Here is a 14,978-nt window from a genome sequence, read left to right as displayed (position 1 = left end):
GTTGAACAATACCTGCATACCTGGTATAAATCCTACTTGACCATGGTGAATTATTTTTTTGATATGTTGCTGAATTCTATTGGCTAGAATTTTGTTGAAGATTTTTGCATCAATGTTCATGAGGGATATTGGTCTGTAATTTTCCTTTTTTGTGGTGTCTTTACCTGGTTTTGATATCAGGGTTATGCTGGCTTCATGAATGAGTTTGGGAGTATTCTGTCCTTTTCTATGCTCTGAAATACCTTTAGTAGTAGTAGTGTTAACTCTTCTCTGAAAGTTTGGTAGAATTCTCCAGTGAAGCCGTCCAGTGTCTGCGCTTTCTTGACTCTCTATTTTAGTTTCCCATTTCTTCCAGGAAGCCTTCCTTCTTTTCCTGCCAAGCCCACTCTGGTGGAGCAGAAAAGTTCAATGCCTTGTGTCTTAGTTATCTAGTGTTGCTGTAACAGAAACACCACAAGTGGATGGGTTTAACAAACATATTTATTTTCTCACAGTTTAGGAGGCTGTAAGTCCGAATTCAGGGTGCTGGCTCTAGAGCAAGGCATTCTCTCTCTGTTGGCTCTGGAGGAAGGTCCTTCCTTGTCTCTTCTGAGCTTCTGCTCCTGGGCAATCTTCATGTAGCTTAGCATCTCTCGCCCCCTATCTCTGCTTACTTGCTTGCTGGTTTAATGTCTTTTATTTCTCAAAAGAGATTGACTCAGGATACACCTTACACTAATCCTGCCTCGTTAACATAACAAAGACAGCCCATTCCCAAATGGGATTACAACCACAGGCATAGAGGTTAGGACAACACATATTTTGGGGGGACATAATTCATTTCATAACACCTTGATACCAGGTAAATATTTTATCTTGCCTTTTTTTTTTTTAATTGTGCTTTAGGTGAAAATTTATAGAGCAAATTAGTTTCTCATTAAACAATTAATACACAAATTGTTTTGTGACTTTAGTTGCCAACCCTGTGATGTATCATCACACTCTCCCCTTCTCCACTCTGTGTTTCCTGTTTCCATTCATCCAGTTTTCCTGTCTCTTCCTGCCTTCTCATCTTTGCTTTTGGGCCCATTTAGTCTCCTATACGAGATTTAACTATGAAGCACGTTCCTCACGTGTTATTGTTTACCCTATAGACCTGTCTAATCTTTGGCTGAAGGATGAACTTTGGGAGTGACTTCAGTACTGAGTTAAAGGGTGTCCGGCGGCCATACTCTCTGGGTTTCTCCAGTCTCTGTCAGACCAGCAAGTCTGGTCTTTTTTTTGGGTGTGTGCATTTGAATTTTTCTCCAGCTCTGTCCAGGACCCTCTATTGTGATCCCTGTCTGAGCAGTCGGTGGTGGTAGCTGGGCACCATCTAGTGGTTCTGGGCTCAGTCTGGTGGAGGTTGTGGTAGTTGTGGTCCATTAGTCATTTAGATTAATCTTTCCCCTGTGTCTTTCGTTTTCTTCATTCTCGTTTGTTCCAGCCGGGACAGGACCAGTAGCTGTATCTTAGATGTCCACTCACAGGATTTTAACACCCCAGACGCTACTTACCGCAGTTGGTTGTAGAACATATTCTTTATAAACTATGTTATGCTAATTGAGCTAGATATCCCCCAAGACCATGGTCCCCAGCCCTCAGCCCAGTAACTCAGTCCCTCAGGGAGTTTGGATGAGTCTGCAAAGCTTCTATGACTTTGCCTCATCAAGTTGTGCTGACTTCCCCAGTATTGTGTACTATCTTACCCGTCACCAAAGTTACCACTTATCTACTATCTAGTTAGTGTTTGTCCCTCCCCATCACTCCCCCCCCAGTAACCATCAAAGATTGTTTCTTTCTGTGTGTAAACTTTTTCATGAGTTTTTATAATAGTGGCCTCAGACAGTAATTGTCCTTTTGTGATTGACTTACTTCACTCAGCATAATGCCCTCCAGATTCATCCATGTGGTGAAATGTTTCACAGATTCATCATTGTTCTTTATCATTGTGTATTATTCCATTGTGTGTATGTACCATAGTTTGTTTATCCATTCATCTGTTGATGGGCACTTAGGTTGTTTCCATCTTTTTGCTATTGTGAACAATGCTGCAATGAACATGGGTATGCATATGTCTATTCATGTGACAGCTCTTATATCTCTAGGGTATATTCCTAGGAGTGGGATTTCTGGATTGTATAGTATTTCTATTTCTAGCTTTTTAAAGAAGTGCCATATTGTTTTCCAAAATAGTTGTACCGTTTTGCATTCCCACTAGCAGTGCATAAGAGTTCCAATCTCCCCACAACCTCTCCAACATTTGCTGTTGTTTTTTTTTTTTAATTAGTACCAGTAACATCGGGGTGAGATTTATCTTGCCTTTTAATGCAGTTATTCTTCGTTCATTATTCAAACATCCGTGTCCTCTGTATAATCACATGGGTTGGTCTCTAGAGGACAAGGATTCTGTTTGCTTGATTTAGCCAGAAGATACCTCACTCAGCTCAATTACTTATTTAAAAGGCATTTGATTATAACTAACTGTTGAAAGGAAATTTCCAGACAAGAGCCTCATCTGTTGATGAGGTTGCACCCAGCTTTATTTTTAATTTCCTGAAGCTCTGTTGAGATACAGATGGGAAACAAATACCCTCAGTTAAGAGATAATTGATATTGAGAAGCTTCCATGACCATTTTCTTAAAATGGTCTGAATTCCTTTAGTGAAGTGGTTAAAAGCATGAGCTCTGAGTTTACATTTCATCTCCAACACTTTGCTAGCCGTGCAACATTGGGCAGGTTACACAACTTCTCTGAAAAATGTAAACCTCATCTGAAAAATACAGCTATCTCATAGGGTCTCATGAGTATTAAGTAAAATAATGCAGGTAAAGCATTTGTCACACTACTTAACATGTAAGTACATACTCACGTATCACCCTTAATAGCTGCATTTTTTATTTGGAATTCATTTGCTAACTTGCATTATCTTTCCAAAGGCATATGACTAACAGCCCACCCAACTGTGAACTCAGGAAGGCAAAAATGCATTTAATATAATTTTTAATCATATAGAGCTATTAAAAATTTTTGCTGACATTACATATACCAACCAATGATTCTCAAAATTTTTTAGGCCACAGCCATTTCTGCAAAACAAAAAATTCCACAAAATAGTAAATTTACAACTTCTGTTTACCTCTGTAAAGAAATCACCAAGATTAAAGATATTCTGAGAAAATGAGTCAACAGAAGAAACATCTTACATATATATGTATATATATTCTGTTTATAGCAACTTTGCACAATAGTAAAAAAAATGGAAAATGTACCATTATAGAAGACTAGCTAAATTAAGTATAATATAAAATTATTGAAATTTTTGCAGTCATTAAAACTAACGACTATTAATGATACAGAAAAGTATTTACAAAATAAGTAAAAAAAAAAGAAAAGAAAACCATATATACAATTACAACTATGTAAAAACTAAGTATGATATATGCATTTAGATAACTTTTACCCTCTATACTTTCGTAATTTTGAATTATTACAAGCATGTACCCATGTGATAAGTAATTAAAGACTAATGGATATACATAAATATTAGAAGACAACACAAAAAAAGAAAAAAATCACATTAAAGGTTATGAATTAATTTTTAGTACTACTGTCTTTTGTAAAATGTCAAAGTTAATCTAATAATTATAAGTCTTTTAAACAAAGATTTAGAAGAATAGCAATGCTTTAAATGAGTTAATAATGTAGGTTATCATGTTAAATCATTCAAACAACATTTATTTAGTTCTCACCATGTGTCAGGCTCTGTACTAGGTTCTAGGGACACAGTAACGAATAACACATTTATCATGGGGGCAAACTGTGGACTAGATAGTCTGTCTTTAGGCACCCATCTTTCTTCTCACCACATTCTTCTAAATCATTCCACATCTGCCCAAACTGCCCCTTTCAAAAACGTTCCATAAAAGGTGGCATCTCATAATCTCAATATCTTTCTACCTCCTCCCACCTCACCCACCTCTAGTCAAAACCAGCCCAACCTGTGTGGCTGTTCCATTCAGGAATCCCTCCCTATGCATGGCTGTGTTAACAGATGACCTTCCAGGCATCACAGTGCCTTCACCCGGTGAAAATGCAGAAGGCTCCTAGGAAAATGACCATGGTTTCAGTCTGAGTGGCCTTCCTGTACCTGTTCCTACTGTTAGTGGTCAGCTTTAATCCCATCTAAACTCCTTGTGCACATATTGCCATGTTGGACACAGTGACAGTAAAAGACACCAGTCCCCTTGGTGGAAAGCAGAACTGTTTGTTTCCACCATGGTTTTCAACCGTGCCTTCCCTCTGGACAAGGGGAAGGGCGCTCCAGGAAAAGCAAACCAAATGTGCAAAGGTGCATAATGTGATGCAAAGATAGGTGGCTGGGGTGAAGGGTGTACGTGGGAGAATGGCAGATGAAGGCTAGAGGTAGGTAAGGGGAGAGGTAGGGAAGTTGAACTTTCTGCTGTAGGCAACAAGGAACACTGGAGAGTTTTAAGCAGAGGAGTGACATGATCTGATTTCTGTTTTGGAAAGCCAAGTGTCTTAGGCTAGGTTCTCTGGAGAAGCAAAACCAGTAAAGCATATAAATATACATATGTAGAGAGAGATTTATATCAAAGAATGGCTCACACAGTTGTCGAGGCTGGAACGTCCCAAATCTGTGGGTCAGGAGAGACGCTTCTCCTGATTCACGTAGTTGCAGGGGCTGGCAAACCCAAGATCAGCAGGTCAGAGAGCAGGGCTCTTGCTCACAGGCTGCGAAGATCGATGAATCCCAAGATTGATAGGCAAGACCACAGGTAAGCTGCTAGCTCAGGTCCCAAAAACTGGAGGTCAGACGAATAGGAGCCAGCTACAGGATCCAGTGTGAACAAAAAGTCCTTGAGTCTTGCCAGAATGTCTACTTATATTGGACGCAGGCCACATGCCCAAAGAAACTCCCTTTCAACTGATTGACTACTCACAGCAGATGCCATCATGGGGGTGATCACATAGCAAATCTCAACATGGAATTGATCACAACATTATACTACTGCCAAAACATGAGAATCATGGCCCAGCCAAGTTGACACACAATCCTAATAATCATACCAAGTTAGCTGAATGAGGCGAATGGATGGGATGGGGGTTCTGACTAGAGATAAACCAGTTGCCGTTAGTCAAGTCATTCCAACTCATGGCAACCCCATGTATGAATAGAATTGTAGGGTTTTCAATGGCTGATTTTTCAGAAGCAGATCACCAAGACTTTCTTCCAGGGCATCTCTGGGTAAACTCGAAACTCCAGCCTTTCAGTTAGCAGCCAAGCGCATTAACCATTTACACCATCCAGGGACCCTGGCTGACTAGAGATAGAGGAGCTCAAACTACAATAATCTGGTAGACAAGTGATGAGAGTCTGAACCCAGAGCGTGGATGCAGAGGAAAGAGGAGAGGGACCAGATCTGAGATGATGTGAGGAGGCGGGACCAATGATCAAAATGTGGTAATTGAGACAGAAAGTGGTAAGAGAAAAGGACCAAGAGTAGTTCCCAGATATTACGTCCTGGTGGTTGCCACTGATCAAAGCCATGACATTCTCTTCCCCAGGTATTTTGAAAAATAAAGATGAAATAATTCCACTGAGCCAGGATGAAAGACATAATCTTTCAGTGAGGAGACCAAAACCAAACCAAACCTGTTGCCTTTGATTAGATTCCAACTCATAGTGACCCTGTAGGACAGAGTAGAACTGCCCTATAGGGTTTCCAAGGAGTGGCTGGTGAATTCAAACTGCCAGCCTTTTCGTTAGCTGCTGAGCTCTTAACCACTGTGCCACCAGGGCTCCCATAAAAGAGTCAAGACAACCAGTGAAGGTCATGTTTCTCTGGGGAAGAAAGACAAAGAAACCATATTGTTCCAGTCCAATCTCTTAGACTCATGTTTCACAAAGCAGTGGAACAAGAGATAATTGAAGATGGTGCAGGGATATTAAAAAACATTGACTCTCGTGGCCAGAAAGCATTCCCCCTTTCTATTATCTTTCAATGCTGACTAAATCAAAATGAAAGCCTCAGTAAATCTTTAACAGCTGATAATCTCCTTTTGGGAGAGAGGGAGAGGGAGACAGAGAGAGAAAGGAAGGAAAAAAGAGAGAGAGGAAGGGAGAGAGACTGAGATTCTGAGCAAGCCTCAGGTTGAGAGCCTTAGACAGACAACAATATCAAGTTAGTCACATTGTTTTGTTTTCCTTGAAACAAATGTTTAGGGTCACGCCTTTCTCTATTCAAGACACATGATTCTGGTTCATTTATGTAAGTGATATATAGTTTCCTTTTGAAATAAATTTACTTGAGGAAAAATGTAAGTTGGGTTAGGAAAAAATATTAGGTAAAAATGGTACAGAAGACAGGCAGATGCAGCAAGAATCACGAGGGGGTACACGTGAAAGGTTGAAACTTGGGATACTGTCCTAGAAAAACCTGTGGATGGTTGGAAAGCTAAATCCCAAATCCAAACAAATCTTCAACATAGCTTAAATATGATTAAAGAAAAAGACTGCCAGTCCTGTGGGAAGCATCAAACAATCATGCGGTCATTCGGATTTTAAACAATCATGGAAGAAGATGAATTTTGGGTCTGGGGCTGAAAGCTGAGGCAGGAGTGAGGGAAAAGCCCCAACTCCTCTTGGAGAAGAGGCTTCTCCCTCAACCAGAGCAAGAGGGCCTGAGAAATCTCCTCAGAGAGCAGCATTGTTTGATTTTGTGATTTGTTTTTGAAATCACCTAGAGAATAAAGTCTTTAAAATTAAACATTTCCAGAAAAACATGTATTTGAGGGAAAAGAAGCAAGGAACAGATAGATACAACTGTATTAGAGGCTGCTGCAAGCCTAGCAAAGTGGTGGCTTCCTGCTTGCGGGTGGTTCTTCCAGAGATCCAAAGCTCTGGACCCCAACAATGGGTGCAACAATGCCTTCCAGTAGCCACCTCACCAGCAGGTAAGTATGCAAGTGAGTGAAATGGAAGAGAAGACAGACAGAGAGACAGAAAACAGAGGCAGTCTGCGTCACCGACAAGGCTACTCCCTTCTCCCCAGCTTCCAGGAAAGCAAGCACTTAATTTTAGAGACAAGGCCTGAAAGAAAACTTATGTCTATGAGAGGCACATCTCCAGATAGGGTAAGAAGCTGCCCAGGGAGTATCTGGTGCTATCCCTGTGAGCCTATGCATCCCCATGGGAAGTCTTTCTGGTTTGATCTGTGGGTGGATACTCATGTTTTGCTTGGGCACAGGGTGGATTTCCTTACCCACACAGCACAGACCCAAGTGAGAGGCTCTTCCTCCACTGTCATTTCAGCTTCACTTCTTCTCTGTGTGTCCCTTGGAGGATTCTGTGTTTGTTTGAGGGAAGGGCACCATTTTCTACAGTGCATTGGAAGGGATATACTGACAGAAAACTCCGGAGGCAAAAGCAAAGGAATGAAAAAGTGACAGACTTTCGTTCACTGCCTTCGTGATTCTTGCGCTTTGGCACCAGCTTGATGAAATCATGTGGCCAACACATAAACCCCATGCTCAGGGAGGCCTCTTTATCCAAACCACCCAAGAAGTTAAACCACCTATTTAACCAAAAGACCTCAAGAGGCTAAAACCCTGGCCCCTGAATTCTGAATCTCGGCACAAAAGGCAAATATCAAGGTGACTCTGGGTGAGAAGATGCCAGCTCCGTAATGAGAGAGTGAGGACATAGAGCCTTTTAAAGGTTATCTGGCACCAAGAGAGAGGCTTGTTCCTGCTTACACAACCCAAGGCCACTACACGAACTGAAGTCTGTCACGACCAACAGCCAGCACAAAAGAGCACCTCCTGACACCGGGGCTAGCTGTGTCCTTTCAAAGTGGAAGGCCATGTTCCTGGTCTCACACAGGACCTTATCAGAGGTTATTAAGAATGTTAAAGACTTTAGAGTGTGAAACCTGGCTCTGGTCCCAGCTCTGCCATGACCAGCTGATTGACCCGGACAAACCACTAAACCTCCTTGTGCTTGTATGTTAACAGTAAAATAATATTGTCCATCACATAGTGTGTTCGTGAGGCTCAGAAAGCAAATTAGCAGATTATACGGAAGGAGTCTGCTCACGTCTGTTTTCAAGGATACGTATGGAAATAGGATGTAAGTCTTAATATGTTAGAAGTCAAGGTGGTAATAATAGAATATAGTTGTCACTGTTGCTGAATTTAAATCACTCTTGCATTTTCCAATTTTTTCACCTATTACTTTATTTAATTCATTCAGCAACCCTGTAAGGAAGGTAAGGGAGAGCAAGTATAATTATCTCCATTTACAGGAGAACGAAAAACAAAGAGAGGTTAAATGCACTGTCAAAGTTTGCCAGACCAGTTTGTGTGACAAGACTTCTGCTCAATCCAATCTAACAGAGTGGAATTTCTACACCTTCAAAACAGGTATTTATGAACACCTGTTTACTGCAGCACTATTCACAACAGCTAAAACATGGAAACAACCTAAGTGCCCATCAACAGATGAATGGATAAACAAAATGTGGTACATACATATAGTAGAATACTATGCAGCCATGAAGAATAATGATGAGTTCTTGAAACATATTATAACATGGATGAATCTGGAGGATATATACTGAGTGAAATAATTCAATCACAAAATGACAAATATTGTATCATCTCACTTTTATAAGAATACAAGAACAGGTATACAAACAGAAACCAGTGTTCATTCGTGGTTATGAGGGATGGGTTGGGGGAAGAGGGGGAATCACTCTCTATATAATAGATGCCTGTTATTTATTTATTATTTTTGGTGATGGGAAAGGTAGCACTGAATGTGGGTGAAGAGCGCACAGCTGGACCAAGGTAAATGTAAGCAGTAAGAAGCACACAAGAGAAAAGGGTGCTTTTGATAACAGATATGACATATATAATGTTGCAACAACACCAATACCAACCAAAAAATATGTGTGTGGTTGTTATATATGTACATATACACATATGAGTATGGCTATGTATGTGTGTGTATATATACACACATATAGATGTACCTATTTGTATGTGTATATACATGTCTGTGTGTGCATGCACGTACATCCATATACATAAGAAACCACGTAGGGGGCACAGTTACGGATACTTCTTAGATATAACCAAATACCTCGTGAGATTGGTTTTCTGGGCTTGAAGGTTTAGGACCATAGTCTCATGAGGTAAGTTAGCCAACTGGCATAATATAGTTCATAAAGTTTATGTTCTACATCCTAATTTGCTGAGTGGTGTCTAGGGTCTTAAAACCTTGAGAGCAGCTTTTAACACAACTATTGATCTTTACTCATTGTGCGCAAAAGAGAAAGAAGAAACCAAAGACTCAGAGAAGAAACTAGTCTACAGGACTAATAGTCTACATGAACCACAACCTCATCTACATGAGACCAGAAGAACTAGATGGTGCCCAGCTACCACTAACAACCATTCTGATCAAGGCCACAACAGATGGAGCCTGATAGAATGGGGGAAAAACATGAACAGAACTCACATTCTTAAAAAGTCCAGACTTACTGGACCAGTTGAGACTAGAGGCGTCCCCAAGACTCTCACCCTAAGATACTCTTTAAACCTTGAACTGAAACTATCCCGAGGTCACCTTTTACCTAAATAAGAGATTGTTGTTGTTGTTGTTAGGTGCCTTCGAGTTGGTTCCAACTCATAGCAAGCGCAAGTACAGAAGAACGAAATACTACCTGGTCCTACACCATCCTCACAATTGTTATGCTTAAGCCCATTGTTACAGCCACTGTGTCAATTCATCTCCTCAAGGGTCTTCCTCTTTTTCGATGACGCTCTACTTTGCCAAGCATGATGTCCTTCTCCTGGGACTGGTCCCTCTTGATAACATTTCCAAAGTACATGAGCCAAAGTCTTGCCATCCTTGCTTCTAAGGAGCATTCTGGCTGTACTTCTTCCAAGACAGACTTGTTCGTTCTTCTGGCAATCCATGGTATATTCAATATTCTTCACCAACACCATAATTCAGAAGCATCAATTATTCTTTGGTCTTCCTTATTCATTGTCCTGCTTTCGCATGCATATTAGGTGATTGAAAATACCACGGCTTGGGTCAGGTGTACCTTAGTCCTTAATGTGACATCTTTCCAACACTTTAAAGAGGTCTTTTGCAGCAGACTTACCCGATGCAATATGTCACTTGGTTTCTTGACTGCTGCTTCCATGGGTGTTGATTGTGGGTCCAAGTAAAATGAAATAACCGATTAGCTCATAAAGTAAACAATATCACCTGTGAGTACTGCACGCCTTTAAAAAATCATCTACATGAGAGTAAAGGGTCAATAATTACTCCAAAGGGAAGATGGAAGGGTAAGGGGTGAGCGAAACTAGATTACTGGAAGCAGAACATCCAAAATAGAATGAATGAGAATGTTGACACATTTTGAAAAGCATAACCAATGCAACTGAACAATTTTTGTGGTGATTGTTAAATGGGAAGCTAATTTGCTGTGTAGACTTTCACTGAAAACACAGTAAAATACTGTTTTAATTAAACAATAAAAATAAAAAAACAGGTGCTAATCCAGCCTGGGGTTCTTCTATAGATAAACTGTAAGGAAAAGAAGGGGATGGAGGGGGCTGTAGATGAAAAGACTTCAAAGATTTATCAACCATTAATGGGCACAAGGTTTATTTTTGGAGTGATAAAAATGTTCTAAAATTAGATTATAGCGACGATTGCACAACTCTATAAATATACTAAAAAACACTGAATTGTATACTTTAAATGGGTGAATTTTATTGCATGTAAATTATATCTCAACAAAGCTATTAAAAAAAGACTTATCTTTTTTTTTTTTAAAATGGGTAAGACTAAGGCAAATGGTTAACATGCTTGGCTGCTAACCAAAAGATTAGAGGTTCAAGTCTTCCCAGAGGTACACTGGAAGAAAGGCCTGATGATCTACTTCCAAAAAATCAGCCACTGAAAATCCAATGGAGCACAGTTCTACTGTGACACATGTAGGATCGCCATGAGTTGGAACTGACTCAACAACTTGTTTGGGTGGTAAACTACTGGGGCCAGGAATGCATATTTGGGTGATGAAACAAGAAATGTGAGGAGGCGATTTCTGTAAAAGTCAGGATAGTGATTCCTTCCGGTCAGAGGGAAGGTTTTGTGATTGGGACAAGGCACATGAAAGGCCTTCTGTAGTTAGCAGCAGTGTTTTATTTCATGACCTGAGCAGTAGTGACAGAGGTGTTCACCTTGTAATAATTCGTTAAGCTGGACATGTGTTCTGTGTTGTTTCCTTTATCTGTTTTCTTATACATTAAAATGATTTTAAAAACAGGGGGAATTAAGTATGAAATGATGCCCTGAGGCAGACAGACCCTAATGTGGCCCCCCTGAGTGCACCTCCTGATATTCACACCCTTGTGTAATCTCCTTCACTTGAGTATGGGCAGGGCCTGTGACTTGCTTTGAACTAATAGAATATGGCAAAGGCAACAGGACACATGTAATTACTTGCACAGGATCATGTTATATAAGTTTGTAATGTCCATCTTGCTAGGAGATTCTCTCTCCCTTGCTGGCTTTCAGAAAGCAAAGCAGTCATGTTGCAAAATGTGGTAAGGAACTGAGGGCAGCCTCCAGCCAACAGCCAGCAAGAAACTGAACCCCTCCGTCTCACAACCCACAGGCACTGAATGCCACCAATAACCATGTGAGCTTGAAAGCAGATCCTTCCCCAGTCAAGCCTCAGATGAGACTGCAGCCCCAGGTGACACCTTGACTGTGGCTTGCGAGACTCTGAAGCAGAGAACTCAGCTAAACTGTGCCCTTACTCCTAATTTAATCCCTGTGAGATAATAAATGTGTGTTGTCTTAAACTGATAAATTCGTGGTAATGTTGTTATGCAACAATTGATAACTAATACATGTCCCTTAACTTCAGAAGTGGGATTCTTGAGTCAGACTGCCTGCTTGAAGGCAAGAAGAGAGACCAGGAAACTACTGTGTTTTAGCACTGAAGGGGCCTTTATGTCTTTACTTACTTTATAATCAGCGAGTTTCCAGGATGTAAGCCATACAGCCAGAAGGCGGGGTGCAGAGGATAGGAAGCAGAGACCTCACATTCATACAGAAACTTCTCCTGATTAGCCACTGCATAGAAGGCAAGCTTCTTTGCCTCCAGGTCCAGCCAGATGCCCACAACCCCAGGTCTGTCTGAGCTGAGGACAAGTTCTTTCGCCATGTGCCATGCAGAGAGCCGACTAGTCCCCGTCCACTCTACACACCAGGAGTCCCTGGTCCGTCCCAGGATCTGGTCACGGCTCATTTCCCAGGAAGCTACCCCAACTGCCCAGTGGCTACAATGCTGAGTGTCCACTTCCCAGTACTGCTGCCCAGAAGAGAAGGCCTGGGAACATAAGACCTGGCAGGCCTTAAACCTCTCATGACTCCAAGGATAGGACTGCGGCCAGTGAGACACAGTCACTGTCCGGTGATCCTCGGACACCTCCAGGCTACAGGAGAGGCTCCTCAGGTCAAAGGTTGGACTGATGGCCCCTGGGGAAAAAAACAAGAACCCATGCTAAGAGGTCCTCAGACAGCAAAAATCAGCTTTGTATCTTTGGGTGTGATAATGCTTTACTTAGACTGGCATTAAAATCAGTACATCAACTTGCAGTTTTTATATATACCCCTCTGTTGTTCTATTAACAAAGCCCCTTTCCCATCTTGATTTCTACCTACCCACTAGCCCTCTTCCAGGAAGCCCTCTCTGAATCTCACCCAGTGAAAAGTCATTTCTTGCTTTTCTCAACAACGCTAGTGCTTTACCTCTTCTTCTCTTATGATACTTACCACCTTCTACCTGTAGTGGTGATTTACGTCTACGGTTGTTTACAACTTTCCAATTAAACTTAAGTTTCCAGGTGAAGAACCACATCATGTTCATTTTACATATTTCACACTATCTCCTATTGAATGGGGTGCATTGGTGGTTCAGTGGTAGAATTCTTGCCTTCCATATGGGAAACCTAGGTTCTATTTCTGGCCATTGTATCTTATGCAAAGCCAACACCTATCTGTCCGTGGAGACTTGAGTGTTGCTATGATGCTAAACAGGTTTCAGTGGAGCTTCCAGACTAAGACAGACTAGGAAGAAAGGCCTAGAGATCTAATTCTGAAAAATCAGCCAGTGAAAACTCTATGGATCACAATGGTCCAATCCCACTGTGCACGGGGTTACCATGAGTTGGGGGCCAACTTGACAGCAGCTAATAACAACAACACCCTAGCAATAACTACTCTAGGCACTTTACATACATTCACTCATTCAACCCGTATGACAATCCCACAAAGGAGGCACTATTATTATCTTCATCTTACAGTGCCAGAACTGAGGCACTAAAAGATTAAGTTACTTGTCCAAGATCACGCAGCTAGTGAACAGAGGAGCTGGGATTCAAGCACAAGCAGTCTAGCTCCAGGATCCATGCTCTTAAGGTCTAATCCATACTGGGAGAGCAGAAGTAGCTAAGCATGCTGGAAAATAGACAGTTGGCTATAAGCAGTAACCCCAGCATGGCTGCCCAAAGGTTGCCTGGGCTCATGGATGTGGCATAGTTTGGAATGTGGGAGTTCTCAATGTGCTTTACCTTTATCGTCAGCTCCCCATGTGGAGGGACCTGGGCTGGGGGAAGTAGATCTGGAGGCAGTAAGCCACGGAGTGGGCCTAGCCACAGGGAGGTGGACGCAGCCTGCCCTCCATGCAAAAGTACCACTCTCTGCAGCAGGCCAAAAGCCAAGTTTTAAGCAAACCACATACTTACGCTGAGCAAACCGGGAGGTCTTCTTGGGCACAGAGTGGTTCTGGTCAGGCAGTGGGCATGAAGAGGTAGATGGAGTTTCCAGGAGTTCCTCTAAGGAATCAAAATATCAAGGGGAAAATCTCCATCAGAAAAAGGCAAACAGAAGGTATCCAAACATTGTGATCAGGGCACATGGCTTGTCTTCCTCATCATTAGCACATTTTTCAGTGTCAGGACTTGATCAAGCAGAACTTCTAGCCCATGTGCATCCAGCCCCATGTTCTCACTCTGGGCTTTTCCACTGTTTCCTAACTAAGCTCTGAGCTCCTTGCTGGCAGGGCCCTTGTCCACCTCTATGTTCAAGTCCAGTGTCAGGTACATAGGAAGTGATCGATGTATATTTATCAATAAATTGACTAAAACCGTTCCAGGGGATTGCAGCACCTGACACCCAGCATTTCCATGATCCCCATGCTGATGCTTTAAATTGTCTTTATATAAACTGGGTAACAGGAGTTGATGTGAGATTCACCTCAACTACTGACACCACCTAATTCCCACTCAATGTACTGAAGTTTAATTGTCAATGTAAAGCAACTGTGTGTGATAGATTGCAAGGACCACACTCGGTGGAAGAAGAAAAAGTGAGGGAAGCTCCAAAGTGAGGGCTTTGAGGGTGAAATCTTCCCCCATTTATATATTTTTAAAAAATTTTTTTTATTGTACTTTAGATGAAGGTTTACAAAACAAATAGTTTCTCATTAAACTGTCAGTACACATATTGTTTTATGACATTGGTTAACAACCCCATGACATGTCAACAGTCTCCCTTATCGACCATGAGGACCTATTTTTTGGTGAAAATATACATAGCCAAAGTTACAGCATTTCAAAAGTTTCTACATGTACAATTCATTGACATTGATTACATTCTTCCAGTTGTGCTGCTATTCTCACTATCCTTTTCCAAATTATTCCATCACCGTTATCTTCAACTCACTGTCCCCTAGGCTTCCCATCAAACCTTTTGAGTTGCTATCGTCAATTTGATCTCACATAAGTAATTCTTTTTTGTGTACCTTAGATGAAGGTTTGCAGAACAAATAGTTTCTCATTAAACAGT

The 14,978-nt window shown here is 41.4% G+C and overlaps 1 protein-coding gene across 2 annotated transcripts in view; it reads right to left on the bottom strand.

Moving 5' to 3' along the window:
* Positions 1-10,214: 10,214 nt before the first annotated feature.
* The window catches only part of RNF135 (ring finger protein 135), a 19,358-nt gene continuing 14,594 nt past the window's right edge, over positions 10,215-14,978 (bottom strand). Inside the window, exons 4-6 of one of the 2 annotated variants that reach the window (XM_023739651.1) lie at positions 13,877-13,966; positions 12,095-12,608; positions 10,215-10,247 (exon numbers count right to left, since the gene is read on the bottom strand). In XM_023739651.1, coding sequence (XP_023595419.1) covers positions 10,229-10,247; positions 12,095-12,608; positions 13,877-13,966 — 623 coding nt within the window. In that variant the 3' untranslated portion in view covers positions 10,215-10,228. Of the gene's footprint in view, positions 10,248-11,005; positions 12,609-13,876; positions 13,967-14,978 lie in introns of those variants that run through there. The other variant, XM_004385452.3, reaches the window with a different exon arrangement.

The sequence above is a fragment of the Trichechus manatus genome, unplaced genomic scaffold (genome assembly GCF_000243295.1).
Source record: "Trichechus manatus latirostris isolate Lorelei unplaced genomic scaffold, TriManLat1.0 scaffold00138, whole genome shotgun sequence".
NCBI classification, from domain to species: domain Eukaryota; kingdom Metazoa; phylum Chordata; class Mammalia; order Sirenia; family Trichechidae; genus Trichechus; species Trichechus manatus.
Note: the sequence above shows the minus strand (reverse complement) of the source record. Positions and strands in the feature narration are given on the sequence as shown.